Below are 14,209 nucleotides of genomic sequence, written 5' to 3' on the forward strand. Positions count from 1 at the left end.
GTTCTAAACAGCCTAAGATGAACAAAGATATGTGCCCGCCCCTAGGCTGGATTGGGCAGAGGGTTCCAGGGACTCAAGGAGGTGGGTGCTTGAATCTCAAGGGTGTGCCGGGCATTTGCGTAGTCTTTGAAGACCCACGATGAGTTAAGAGCTGCATTCTGTGTTTAGAGAGACCCCAGGTTGGTGGGTTAGAAAATGCCACCCTCAGCATTTGAACACCAGGCAGGAGATGTGCACAGGTTGGTCATGGGAGCACCCAGGAGATACCTAGGGTTGGGCATTGGAAGGGAGGACTGTGTCTTATGTGGAGTACTGTGAGAATCCAGGGAGCTGGGTCTGATGCCAGGGAGCCCTGGGAGGGAAATCAGGGGATACTAATGCCCTTAGTCATGCCAATGACTCTCCACTGTTTATTAAGGGTCTGTTATGTGCCAGAATTAGTTTAAGGTGCAACACATATACAGAAAAAAAAAAAGATGAAACCAAGACACCAAAAATTAACATCGTGTTTCAGTTCAGTGAGGTAACACCTAGGAAGTACCCACAAGTTACCATGAATATAGAGGGGACCCTTTGTCAGCCTCAAGTTCAGTGAAGACTTTTTATTTTGTAAAAGAGATTTATTCTTGTTCCAATGTATATGTGCTTATGCCACAGATGTATAGGTATCTGGAAAGTCCAGAAGAGGGCACCTGGTCCCCTGGAGCTGGAGTTACAGGGGTTTTTGAGCCACCTGGTGTGGGTGTTGGGAACTAAACTCAGGTCCTCTGTCTTCTGGAAGAATAGCAAATGAGACCCAAGAGACCACTGAGCCATCTTTCCAGATCCTCCTGGAAGACTTCTATGGTTTTAAATTTTAGGACTTTTTTTGTGTGTGTGGTATGTGTGTATGTGTGTATGTGTGTGTGTGTGCATGGGTATATATACACATTTGTGTACTTGTGCATGTAACGGCCAGAGGTCAATGTAGGGCACCTTCCTCAATTGCTCACCTCATTATTTAAAATTATTTATTTATTTTGTGTGTATAAATGTTTTACTACATGTATGTATGTGCAGCATGTGTATGTCTGGTACCCAAGGAGTCCAAAAGAGGAACTGGAATTGAGGACGGTAGGTCAGCCGCCATGTGGGTGTTGGATCTGAACCCAGGTCCTTTGAAACAGTACCAAATGCTTTGGACTGCTGAGCCATCTCTCCAGCCCCATCTTACTTATTTATTAGATAGGGTCTCTCACCGAGCCTGGAGCTTGCTGGTGTGGCTGGGCTGGGTGGCCAGCAGGCCCAAGAAACTTCCTGTCTTTGCTTCTCCGGTGTTGGGGATCATGATGCTCTTGACGTTTTAATGTCAGTGTTGGGGACCTGGACTCAGGTTCTGGTGTTTATATGGCAAGTGTTTTCTCTTCTGAGCCATCTCCCTGGCCCATTTTTGTGATTTTTGGAGAGGGTCTTCTCTAGTCCAGGTTGACCTCAAATTTATTATTTAGGCAAAGATGACCTTAAAGTGGTCCTCCTGCCGTCACCCCCCCCAAGTGCTGCCATTACATGGATGTGCCACCAGGCTTGGCAAAAAAAAAAAAAAAAAATTAAAAGTATTTAAAACTAACTTTCAGATAATTCACTGGTAGGTGTTTATCTAGCATGTTCAAAGCTGTGGGCTGCACCCTTAGCACTACAAAACAGAAAACATTTCCCTAGCTTTTAAGGATGATACAATGCAGAAGCAAGTACATAGTATAGGTTGAGAACGTCATTCATTTTTACACTGTGTAAGGAACACTCAGAGAACCAGAACATCTCCACCTTTGTGGAAGTCCTCGGCTCCCATGCCCTTTTCTGGACACCATCTACCCACAAGGGCAGCTAGGAGGGTGATTTCAGTGTTGGCTTTAAGCTTTATGGAAAGGGGGATTGTGTGGAACCTGGCTTCTTTCCCTCAGCCTGTTTGTGATTCCTGCCTACGGCTGTGTCTTCACGGCTCAGCCTCCTGGCCGTGTGGAATTCACAAGGGCAAATAGAGCACAGTTTGTCCATTCTGCTGGGGATGGTGTTGGGCACTTCCCAGGTTGGGGCTGTTATGACTATTGCTGCTAAGGGTTGTTCTGTACGGATGTTTAATGAGCACACAGATGCATTTCTGTTGGTTGGATGCCCGGGACGGGAGTTGCTAGGTCAGAGCAGACCTGGGACAAGCCTCAAGAGGTGGAGTGACTATTGTAGATGGAAAGTATGAGATGGGTCACTGGCTTGGCCTGAGCTACCAAGACAGGGAAGTGATGGGGGTTAGTGTGGGGGGGGCACAGGAGGATCCCATGGTGAAGGATGGTGCACACTGCCACAGATCTGGTGACTTAAAACAGAACTTACTCTCTATCAGCTCTGAGCCAGAAGCCCATCACACCTCTTCTGGGGGGATTTCTGATTTTCTTTTCTTTCTGGTTTTGTTTGTTTGTTTGAGACAAGAGTTTCTCTGTGTAACAGTAGCCCTGGCTGTTCTGGAACTCATTTTGTAGACCAGGCTGCCCTCAAACTCACAGAGACCCACCTGTCTCTGCCTCCTGAGTACTGGCTGGAATTAAAGGCATGTGCCACCACCACTGGGCTGGATTCTTGGTTTTCTTGTGGCCACATCACTGCAATGTCACCTTGTCTTTTTATTTTTTATTTTTTTAAATGTTTTGGTTTTTCGAGACAGAGTTTCTCTGTGTAGTTTTTGATGCCTGTTCTGGGTCTCGCTCTGTAGACCAGGCTGGCCTTGAACTCACAGAGATCCGCCTGCCTCTGCCTCCTGAGTGCTGGGATCAAAGGTGTGCACCATGGCCCGCCGGGCTCACCTTGTCTTTTTTTGTTTGCGTGTGTAACCTTTGTATATTAAGGGCAAATACCAACAGATTCTGAGCCCTCCTGGAGAGTCCAGGATGGATTTCTCTTCTCAAATCTGTCACTTCACTATATCTACAAAGACCAATTTTCCCAGTAATATATTCACAGCTCCCAGGTAGCCATACAATTGTGGTGTGTGTGTGTGTGTGTGTGTGTGTGTCACATACACACACACACACACAGAGATAGAGAGGGAGAGAGAGAGAGAGAGAGAGGGAGAGAGAGAGAGAGAGAGAGAGAGAGAGAGAGAGAGAGAGAGAGAGAGAGAGAGAGGCTGTTTATTCACCTCACTATTCCCCATGGCCCCTCCTACACACTCACTTTAATTTCTCTCTCAGCAAGCTCTAGGTCTGGCCCTTTACTGATGGGGAATGATGCTCCCAGACCCAGCTTCCTCCATGAAGCCCTGTCTGACCGTAACTCGGGCTATGAAGAGTCCCCTAGAGCCAGGGTTCTGAGCTCCGTCCAGAGTAGATCCGCAGTCCCCTCAGACCCAGGGTTCCTGAGGACCTGGAATCGTCCTTTCTCCTTTTCATACCAGGCACTCACACTTCCTGTGTACTCAACAAGGGATTTACGTGCCAGGACACTGAGAACAAAGACCTTGACCCTGGGTATCTTTCCAGAGGGATCTGGTCCAGCTAAGGTACTGAGCCTGGAGTAGCTCCCAGAGTCAGCGCTACCTTTCTTACATCCCCTTCTTCCCCAAACCTCCCTGACCCCCCTGCCACCTCAGATGGACCTGGTGGTTACCTGATCCAAGGACCTGTGTGACTCCACACAGCAGCGCGGAAGGGGGAAGGAGGGAGGGGCCGGGCATGGAGTGAGCCCAGCCCTTTGCCTTCCCTTGGAGGAGGCTGGAAGACAGGAATGCCTTTGGCTGGGAGACCCTGGCCAGAGATCAGAAGATCAAAGGAAGAGAAGATCGGGGCGAGGCAGGTGGCACCTCAGAGAGGAGCAGCAGCTGGTGCCTCCCGAGGGCAGGGCTGACCCAGAACGCCCTCCTCTGCCATCTTGCCGTCTCTGCTCACTTGCGTTGTTTCTCTCTGATGGAGGTGTCGGGGGGTGGGGGTGAACGCTCCTGAAGGGAGGAAGGACTCTGGTGAGCAGAGTTAATACCCTCATGCACCTGGATCCCGCCACTTAAACCCCACAACAATTCACTTAGGAGGGAGTATCGTACAGCCTTTCTTAGACCCAGAAACCGAGGCACACAGAGGGTCAGTAACCTTACTGCCACCAAACCGCTGTTTAGTGTTGGTGCCAGGCCACAAAGTAGCTCTCTGACCACAGAGTCTTCTGCAATGGAAGGCCGAGAACGCTAGTCCAACTGCCCTGTGAGCGAGGGCAGCTCAATGTCAAGAAAGGCTTCTTGCTGGGCAGGAGTTTTGAACCTGGATCTTGCATCTGGTCTTGCGTCACGTGTGATGAACCAAATAGGTAAAGGGTTGAGGAAAAGGGTGGGCGAGTGGGGCGTCATTTATAGGGAAGGCCACGCAGGCGGAGGCAACAGAACAAGAGTGGATCGGCGTGGGCCGGATGGGCAAGGGTAGCGCACAGAAGGCCTCAGGGGCTGGATGGAGCTCAGAGCACCGGAGCCGCACGGTGGCGGGCGGGGCCGCAGGGGCGGGGCCACAGGCGCGGTGCGCGCAGGTGGGTCGGGGTGAGGGGGGCGGGAAGGGCGCCGGGGAAAGGAACCCCGAGATCTACGGCATGGGTGGCGCCCTCCTGGATGTCCTTGTATCCAGGTGCGCCTGGGCACACACAACAAAAGGAAAACGCGTGGGCTCGCGCTGCGGCGGCTGTGTGACCTGGAGGCCGGGTGGCATCTCCTCCTTTAACGTGGGAACAATGCTCATTCCCTTGCCCGTGAAAAAAAGCGGATCGAGTTAAATGAGACCTAGAAGGTGCCAGCGCTGTGGGTGGAAGAGAGGAGGATGAGGCCAGGGGAGGTGGGCCGCAGAGGCAGCTGTCACCGGGGACTCCCGTCGGATTCAGACCCAGTTTGAACACACCCCAGGCTGCCCCGCCCCGGAGGAAGCTGGTGCCCTGGTGCTGTTCAGCGTGTGTGCCACTGGCCTGCCGCAGGACCGGCTTTCCAGGTGCAGCCAGGCCAAGGTTCCCCCCAGTCCCTACTGAGTCCCGGATTGCCACCAGCCTGCCTTGGCTTTCCCTCCCACCACTGAAAACGCTGGCACCCCTCTGGTCCCAGATGCCAGGTCGGGACCATGAGGTGGGGACCTTTCACCAGCCCTCCACCCAGACACACAGGGCTTGTGTCTCCCAGGAATAAAGACCTCAGGACAGTAGCCTCAGCTAAATAAACAGGCCAGAGCTGTGCGGGACTCCACCCCTGGCTGCCGCGGCAGGCAACCTCTCTAGTCCTTTTCACTCTGCTCAGCTCTAGTAGCGGAATCCCAGAATCCTGTGGTAGGGGTGGAGGCGCAGGATTGTTCCTGCAGTTCTTCCAGGAGGGCTCTCTGGGCCACCTTGATGTGGATCACTCTCTCTAAGGGGTTCCAGTAAGGAGGAGAAGTTAGATTTTTACACCCATGCGAAGCACCTCAGCACAGAGACATGATGGCCTTGTAGCTGGAGCTAGAGATTAAAAAAAAAAAAAAAAAAAAAAAAAGCCGGCTGGAAGAGAATCTGGCAAGTTGCAGGAAACCTAGGTTTGCGGGACTCAGTGGGTAATCCCTCAGATGCGTAGTCATGGCTGTTGTGGGGCTAGAAAATGCCTCCAGGGGTTAAGAGTGCTTGCTACTCTTCCAGAGGACCGGAGTTCGGTACCCAGCCCCCACATTGTGTGGCTCATCATAACTGTCTGTAAACACTCTTTTCTCTGACCTCTGAGGACACCTGCATAAGCCACGCCCCCCCACCCTCACTCACTCATAGGTGCATACGCATAAATAAAAATAAAATGTAAAAAAAAAAAGAAAGAAAGAAAATAGACCTTGGTGCTGGTGTGTGTGTGTGTGTGTGTGTGTGTGTGTGTGTGTGTGTGTGTGTAGGACAGAGAGAACTGGGACCTGTGGTGGAACTCCCAGACTGTTTGGGGAGATCAGCCACAGGAATGTGCCATCACAGGCTAGGGGATGACAGCTCCTAATCAAGGACAGGATTCTGTGGCCTGACCATGTGACTTAAGCCTCAGGGACTAGACTCAAAAAGCTACAGGGATTAGTCTGAGAAGGCCCTGTGACTCTAGAGTCCTGGTCTAGGGGCTTGTCACTTAAGCTTTAACTGTCCACGCTGTTGTCATTGTCTTCCATAGACTTGGTTCTTTAAGGACAGGGAACACACATTGTTGGACTTGGTGGCTTCATCACTGAGCCGGGTGCCTGGATGGTGCAGCCACTTATAAATGCTTATTGGGAAGACACAGAGCTGCACGGTTAAGCCGCTTGACTAAGGCTCTGGCGCGGTGGAGGTGGGCAGTGATGCGCACAGGTGATGTGTGTTGGTTTACCATGCGCCAGGCCTGGCCTCAGCGCTTACCATTGAGGAAGGTGAGGCGGAGACAGGTGAAGTAACTTACACCAAGTCCTAGGGTCAGGAAGAGGTCAGAGTACTGCGGGAGCACTCTCATTGCTGACCCGCGGAGTGACGCCCCATGACGGGCTGTTCTAGATCTGACAAGAAAGAAGGAGCCGAGAGGGGCCACACACAAGCACTGTGCAGTCCTCAGACCATGCTTTGCTCCTGAGGATGGTCACCTGACTCTGAGTACCGCTAGGAGCAGCTCCCCTTGCCTCTCCAAGAGTCATAGCAGAGGGCCAAGGGGCAGGAGTCACACCTTGCTGTTGACTCTCTCTGTGTCGCTTCTGTCTGGAATCTGAGGCTCTGTAGATGGCCTTAGCTCAGCAGCTTCATGCCTCAGCGCTGGGATGGCTCAGCCGGGATGGGCCTGGCTCCCCCCAAAGAGATTACCCTGTGGTACTGAGAGTTAGGACCAGCCACAATCTCCTCTTCTCTTTCCTCAGGTGCCCAGGCCCCCAGATTGCTGCTGCGGTGACGTATCTCTTTCCTCTTCAGAGAGCTGCCATGGAGCCCAGGCTGTCCTAGAACTCACTCTGTAGTTCAGGCTAGCCTCAAACTCCCAATGCTCTTACTCCAGACTCCCAAGTACTGGAATTATAGGAGTGCGCTACTATGTCTGGCAGAAAGAAAAAAAAAAAAGAAAAAGAAAACCAGAACCTTCCCATAAGAAAAAAGGGAAGGCTGGGTACAGTGGTGCACCAAACCACGCAACTTTGAGAGGGAGGTGCCTCTCCTTGGCTGCCTGTCTGTGCCACCAGACTTTGAGGAGACCCACATGTGTGCTGGTGATGTGACATTCTCCAAGTTCCATGGTCTTTTAACCACAATCACAAACAAAATTGTGTGTGTGCGTGTGTGCGCGTGTTTCTATTTCACCTGAATTTTAGCAATGTCCCCTCCCCTTGCCTTTATCCTGGCCCCACCTTAATTAATGGGCCACCTACTGATGCTCTGGGTTTCCAGCTTCTCCCAGATACAGTCTTGACTTGCACAAATGTCTCCTTTTCCTGGCAGCCTCCCGGGAGTCCCCTTCTTCATAGATACCCCAACCCCCTGCTAACCCTTCAGCCTCTGCCTTCTGCTCTCTGCCCGCTCTGGTTTCTCCCATTGAGAGCCCTCCTGCCACTTTTAGGCAGGCTGGGAGATGTCCTGTCACCAAAGAGGGAGCCAAGAAATGACAAAGCAGAGCAGATAGACCTTTATTTAAAAACAGCATTGTTCTCACATAGGATTTTTGTGCAAAGCCCAAGAGGACGGTCTGTGCTGTTATAGGGATAGAGAGATGCACTTTCCCAGAGAGAAGCGATGTCCTTGTTTGGAAATTTATGAAAACTGCGAAATCCAAGAGAACTTAGTGTCATCTTATGTGTTTGGGATTTCAAAGAAGATAGTATCTAAGTTCTCTCTGATAAGAGGTGTCATCTCGGGGAATAGACTCCACAGAGGAGGCCACACTGGGAAGCCTGAGGTCTTTCTAGGCTTTAGACCTCTTTGGGGTGCTGCAGTAACCTGTAACATGACCGCAGGTGGCCCCATTCCTCTCCAGATCTGGTTTTGCCTAGCAAATGGGGCGAGTGTGGGCAAGGTGCCCGCCATAGAGGGGTCTCTGCAGACACGTGAAGTGCTGTTTTTAGTCTTAATTTTTTGTATTCATTATTCATTTATTCTGATGCTGCAGATGGATCCCAAGTCTTTCAGCATTCTAGGCAGGTGCTCTGCCCAGCTTTGTGAGGTAAAGCTAGATGTGTTGGTACCCATCTCTAATCTGAGCACGTAAGAGGCCGAGGCAGGAAGATTGTCATACTACATATCAAAACCCTGCTCTCCAAAAACAGTATGTAATGAGATGTGTCTTTATGTATTAATAGTTACAATTCAGTTAAATCACTATGATATTAGTAAAGGCATATTCATATTACATTGTTAACTCTGATAACTTCATATCACAACTCTCGTCAGGGGAGTGCTAATACATACCATGGTTATCATTTTACGGGTGAGAGAATGGACATTTAGAGATAGAGAGTGACAAGGTCACACAGTCAGTTAGTATGCTGAGACAACACTAAAGGCAGCTCTGGTGTTCAGTACATGCTCACTGAGTGACTGTGCACCAAGTACCACAGGTATTCCCATGGCCAAGCTCTGCCTCTAAAGAGGTAACTATGGGACAGAGTCACGCACTAATGGCCCTTTTCCCAAGGCAGGATGTTTCTCTCTCTCTCTCTCTCTCTCTCTCTCTCTCTCTCTCTCTCTCTCTCTCTCTCTCTCTCTCACACACACACACACACACACACACACACACTCACACAACACACACACACACACACACACACACACACTCACATAACACACACACCATGGCCGAGCAGGAGAGACTATGTTAATTAGTTTGACTGTGATAGTTATTAAACAGTGCAAATGTGTATCAAATCAGCAAGTCGTGCACCTTAAATACATACAATCAAAATAATCCAACATAACTAACTGCAGAGATAAACAACCCGAGTCCTTAGCCCAGGAAGCAGAAAAAGGGCCCTGTGTCGCCAGCCTCTTCTCTGGTGTGGGGTGTCTTTTCACCCGTGCCCCAGAAGAACCCCAAGCTTGTCTGCCACGTTTTTTTCCTCCCAGAGGGAAAACTCAAGCAGACCAGTTTCCATGGGTCTTTGGGTCTCAGCCAGATCCTAGAGCAGCGTCTCCAGGTGCCCACCCCCTCCAGCATGGTTCTTTCTGCTGCTCCGGGCCCCTCAGTTTCCCAGCATCCCCCCTCTTATCAAACCTGTTCCCTGTCTCCATGGTGACACCGCCTCACCCAGCTTCCTTGGGTGGTCTGGTTGCCTCACAGGGTAAAGCTCTGAGAACATTTTCCTAATGTGCAGCCAGAAGCTTCCACTTCCGGTGCCCAGGGCTACCCCCTCTCATGGTGCCACACCCTTCACTCCAGCAGCCTCTCCCATCCGTCCCTCCCATCACACCATGCTGTGTCCATCTGAGAGGACACATGGCCCCTCTGGGGATCCCAAGGTCTACCGGGAAGAAAGTCTCAGAGTGAGACTGTCAGCCACCCTCCACACCCTCTTGGCTGTCAGAGACAACAGTTGTGGGCTCAGTGCAAAATGAAAATTTGGTGTCCAAAAATGACTAACAATTTCAGAATGGCAACGGCAGATAATTAAAGCCTGGATTCTCCAGAGTGTGGGATCCTTCGCAACTGAATAGGCCCCATGCCTTGAACTTAGACCTGGAGAGCTGTGTGTGTGAGTGTGTGTGTTGTGTATGTGACATGTGTGAGTATGGTATGTATTTGTGTGTATAGTCTAGGTATGTGTTTTGTGTATGTGTGTGTATATGGTATAGTGTGTATGTTGTATGTGTACATGTGGTGTGGTATGTGGTGATGTGGTCTGTGTAATATGTGGTGTGTGTGTAGTGTGTAGTGTGTAGTGTGTGGTGTATATAGTATGTGGCGTGTGTAATGTCGTGTGTGTGGTATGTGGTATGTGTGGGGTATGTAGTAGTGTTCATGGATGCGGTGTAGTATACATGTGATGTATGGTGTTTATACTGGTGTGTTTGTAGGATGATGTTTCTAGGTGATGTTCATGTTCACAGTGGTGGAGCAGCATTTGTGTTTAGGTTTGGGTACCCACTGCAGCCACAGATTAGCTAGATCCCAAAACAGCATCACTGGGCACTGGATTCTACATGGATGAGGAGACAGACTGAAGGGTGAGCAGAGGCAGGAGAAGGAGTCAGGCTTGTCCAAAGTCACACAGCCCAAGGAAGTCCCCAACATTGAGGGAAAGACCTGGGGAAGCCGCTTTCTTCTCCCGAAGGACCTTCCTGATAGGGAGATACCCCAGGATACTTTGTAACTTTGAAGAGCCATAGCTCCAACAGGCAAGCTGATGAATGGAAGAAGTACCTGCCTGTGGGACACATGCATGTCCAGGGCTCTGAACGACAACGTAGGAAGGTACACTCAGACACTCAGGTGTCTCAGAATCATGCGGACAAGCCAACACGGCCACAACCAAACCTCAAGCACCCAAGGGTCCAGGTGTCCTCCAATTTCCCCCAAGTCCAAGCACGCAGGAAATGTCAGAGCTGTGTCCTCCGGGTCACACAGCTGGTCTCTTAGGACCGTCGTGGGTCAGAGCTGCAGACTTGATAGGATAACCTCTGTGCTGGGAGGGTCTGTCTGCCATTCTCTGTTTCCTGAAGGGTCCCGGCGCCATCCTTCACACTGTGGTGTCAGTGTGGAGGATCTGGGCTTTGGATTCTCTGCTGGGCCTCCCTCCTCCAATCCTTGCATCCCTTCGCCTTCCTCTTCTCCTGGCACCAGCCCCACCCCTTTCCCTTTTTTTGAGAGCTAGGCTGAAAGGGGGGACTCCCCCACCAGACACCATTTGAAATCCACCCTCCGGCCCCACCCGGGCCCTCTACAGCAGCTGGGCTGGGTGCTTGTCTGGGGCAGGATGTGGGGCGTGGGGTGGGGGGTGCAACCCCCTCCTCCCCAGGGGAGAACAATGAAGCCGCTGGCCTTGGTGGTGAGGTGGAGGGAGTGGGTGGGGGGCATGGAGCTGCATCAGAGCCTCTGAGTGCGGCCCCTGGGGGGACAGCTGAGTGATGAGGCCTGAGTCACATGCCCTGCGTGCTCCTTGAACTCCCGCTCTCCTGCCTGTCAGGACACATCCAGAAATGCACAGGGTAAATATTTAGAGGTAATCGTTTTTTTTTGTGTGTGTGGCACCTCGCACCTCCTCCTTACTGAGGATGAGCCAGGCCTGGGATTCAAGGAAGAGGAGTCCAGGTAGACTCAGGATTGTAGCCTGGGCCTCTGTGAGCACTGCTTCAGAGCCAGGGCATCATTTGGGTTGAACCCAGGCTAACATCCACCAAGGATGTTCCTCTTAGCTCCGCTGGCCCTTGTCTTCGCTGCGACCAGTGTGCCAGCTGCAGCCTCCACTGAGCCCAGGCTAGCCCCACAGGCCTGCAGAAAGCCCCTCCATTTCCACAGGATAGAGGGGAGGGAGTACAGAAAAGAGCAGCCCCTGCTGTGCATGCCAGTTTTCTTGGCTTTACCCTGCATGGAATGTCCTCCTTCCTTGGAAGACATGGAGTCGGAGCCCAAGCTTTATCAAAGATAAAACATTTGAGACTAAACAGTCTTTTTATAGACTGGAGCTGGGCTTTCTCGGTACATGTTCCCCACCATTCCCAGCCTGCTCTGAGCATGCATGGACAGCAGACGTGTTTCTGGGCACGTGGAAGCTGGGAGGTTTGAGGGTGAATTGTACTCATGGGAAAAGGGGAAGCCACGGGAAGACCTATGCTGCTCGGTGATGTGGTCCACCTCTGGAGCCCGAGGGAGCGACACACAGAGGCAAGAATCAGGCGTTTGAGACAGGATGGAGCCCAAACTGCCAGGCATGTGCCTGTAACTTCAGACACCGCTGCTCACTCAGGCACAAACAGAAGAGAACGTTAACACTGGGCAGTACCCACAAATCAAGCCGTCGGCTCTCCACTTATAGAGTTTCTTGCGTATAAGATACCAAGGGGAAGTTGGGAGGAAGAAGGTAAATAGTTATTAAGTATGTACTATTTACCAGGCAGTCTGCAAACATTAGCTCACTTAATCCTCACAAAGACCTTACCTATTAATTTTTTTTTTTAATGCATGAGGAAATGGAGGGTCATAGTGGTCAAGATAGGTAACCAGAGGAGAAATTTGATTTGGGGGCTTCCTGACGCCACTCAATCCTCTTTTATTTGTTTTTTAATTTAATTTTTTTTTTTTTAAATTTTGTGTGCATTGAGGGAGAGGAGTGTCTAGCAATCACAGAACTAAGTTTGGGAGTTGGTTCTCTCTTCCCACCATGGTTCCAGGGAATACACCTAGGTTGTCAGCGTTGGCAGCAGGTCCCCTTGTACATGGAGACATATAACTGGCCCCTTTCTGTTTCCTGAATGAAAAATAGCAGCTCTCCTAGGATTATGGTAAGGATTAAATGGAATTATTTGGATAAAGGCTAGTCAGCGCCTGGTTTTAAGGTGGGTCTTCAGTTGATGTGGTTACAGTGATGGTTGTGTGTGTGGGCATCTTAGGGAATGATATCCCAAGTTCTTTCGGATAATATGGGCAACTTAGGATGATTTAGACGGCGAATACACATAGAGACCATCTCTGCATACCCAGCTACTTAGGCACCTGGGCATCTTCTGGAAAGTGCCAAGAGGTCAAGAAAGGCAGAGGTCTAGGGAAGCAGAGCCAAGAGGAAAAGGGTAGCAGAGACCTCAGCAGGCAGTGAAGCCCACCTCTCCTGAGCAGGACAACACACGTGGCCGGGGGAAGAACCCAGGTCCAGGAATATTAGAGTCTGCAGCTTGAGACACCCTGGGTCTCAGAGTGAAGACTTTGTTTACACTAGGGACCCTGCCTTCCTGATCTGAAATTCTGTGCTCCTGACTTTTACCCCTCCTGACTCCTCTCTTAACAGGGAGGTGGGTTTGCTGGCTAACCATAGCTAGTCCCAGGAGAACCTGCAAAGAAAGCATGAAAATCAGAGGGACAGTGAGAGGGGACCAGAAAATGACCCCCCCTTTTTTTTTTTGCTCCTAGAGTTACACATGGCTACTGTGGCCAGACAGCCTGTGGGGTCAGGATGGAGGAACAGTGGGAAGCCCTGGGCAGGTGGAGGAACAGTGGGAAGCCCTGGGGCCCCCCAAACAGGGCTGGAGCTGAATATCACAGACGGTACAGGTGGAACTCACCGCTTTCTCTCCACTTTCCTCTCAGAGACCTCAGTATGAACAACCTCACGGAGCTTCAGCCGGGCCTCTTCCACCACCTGCGCTTCCTGGAGGAGCTGTGAGTTGATGGTTGGGTGGGAGTGGGGGAGTGGGGGGTGGGGGAGTGGGGGGTTGGGGGGTTGGGGGGGGTGGGGTCAGTGAGTGGGACTCTCTGGTCAATAGTGGTAGGGACCAGGGCTCCCCAGAGCAAGGCGGAACTCCAGGAAGAAAGGAAAAAGTGGGGCTTGGGAGTATTTAGTTGAGACGGGCTACGGGGGTGACTGACTCCCAGAGGACCTGTGTCACGCCATGTGGCACTCCAGGTCTGAGCCAAAGCTCCTCGTAGCTCTTTCTCCTGCCTTATTTTCTTTCCCCTAAAGACGAGAGTTTCACTATATAGCTCAGGGTGGTCTAAAATTCACTAGTGTAGCTCAAACTGGTCTTGAACTTGCTATTATCCTGCCTTAGCCTCCTGAGGGCTGGGATTTCACGCAGGAGTCACCACACCCAGCACAGCTTTTCCTCCTTTAAAAACAATTCTCTGTGTATGGGTTCATGTAACTCTGTGTACCACATGCGGGCCAGTTGTCCCAGGAGACAGAAGAGGACATCAGATTCCTTGAAACTGGAGTTACAGATGGTTGTGTGAGCTGCCATGTGGGTGCTGGGAATTGAACCCAGGTCCTCTGGGAGACCAGGCAGTGTTCTTAACCACCCAGCCATCTCTCTAGGCACTCGTTTTCCCACCTTTCCCTGGAAATCACCTTTGAACTGCTGTCATTTCTAATACCAAGGATGTCTGCCTGCAGGAGGGAATGCTCCATGTGGATGGGGCTAGTGGTGGGCAGGCAAGCCAGCTTTTAAAGGCCGCAGAGGTCATTCTGAAGTGGGTGTGGCACAGCCTGCATGGGAGTGCAAAGGAGAGCTAAGGCCAAGGCGTTTGGTAAGGCTGACTTTCCATCTCCCATTCTGAGAAGGGGCTGGACCT

General features: G+C 51.1%; 1 protein-coding gene across 2 annotated transcripts in view; it reads left to right on the top strand.

The window, feature by feature from the left end:
* The window catches only part of Lgr6 (leucine rich repeat containing G protein-coupled receptor 6), a 120,947-nt gene that overhangs the window by 15,478 nt on the left and 91,260 nt on the right, over nucleotides 1–14,209 (top strand). The window contains exon 2 of one of the 2 annotated variants that reach the window (XM_059280780.1): nucleotides 13,229–13,300. In XM_059280780.1, the coding sequence (XP_059136763.1) occupies nucleotides 13,229–13,300 (72 nt within the window). Of the gene's footprint in view, nucleotides 1–13,217; nucleotides 13,301–14,209 lie in introns of those variants that run through there. The other variant, XM_059280779.1, reaches the window with a different exon arrangement.

Source organism: Peromyscus eremicus, chromosome 15, assembly GCF_949786415.1.
Source record: "Peromyscus eremicus chromosome 15, PerEre_H2_v1, whole genome shotgun sequence".
NCBI classification, from domain to species: Eukaryota; Metazoa; Chordata; class Mammalia; order Rodentia; family Cricetidae; genus Peromyscus; species Peromyscus eremicus.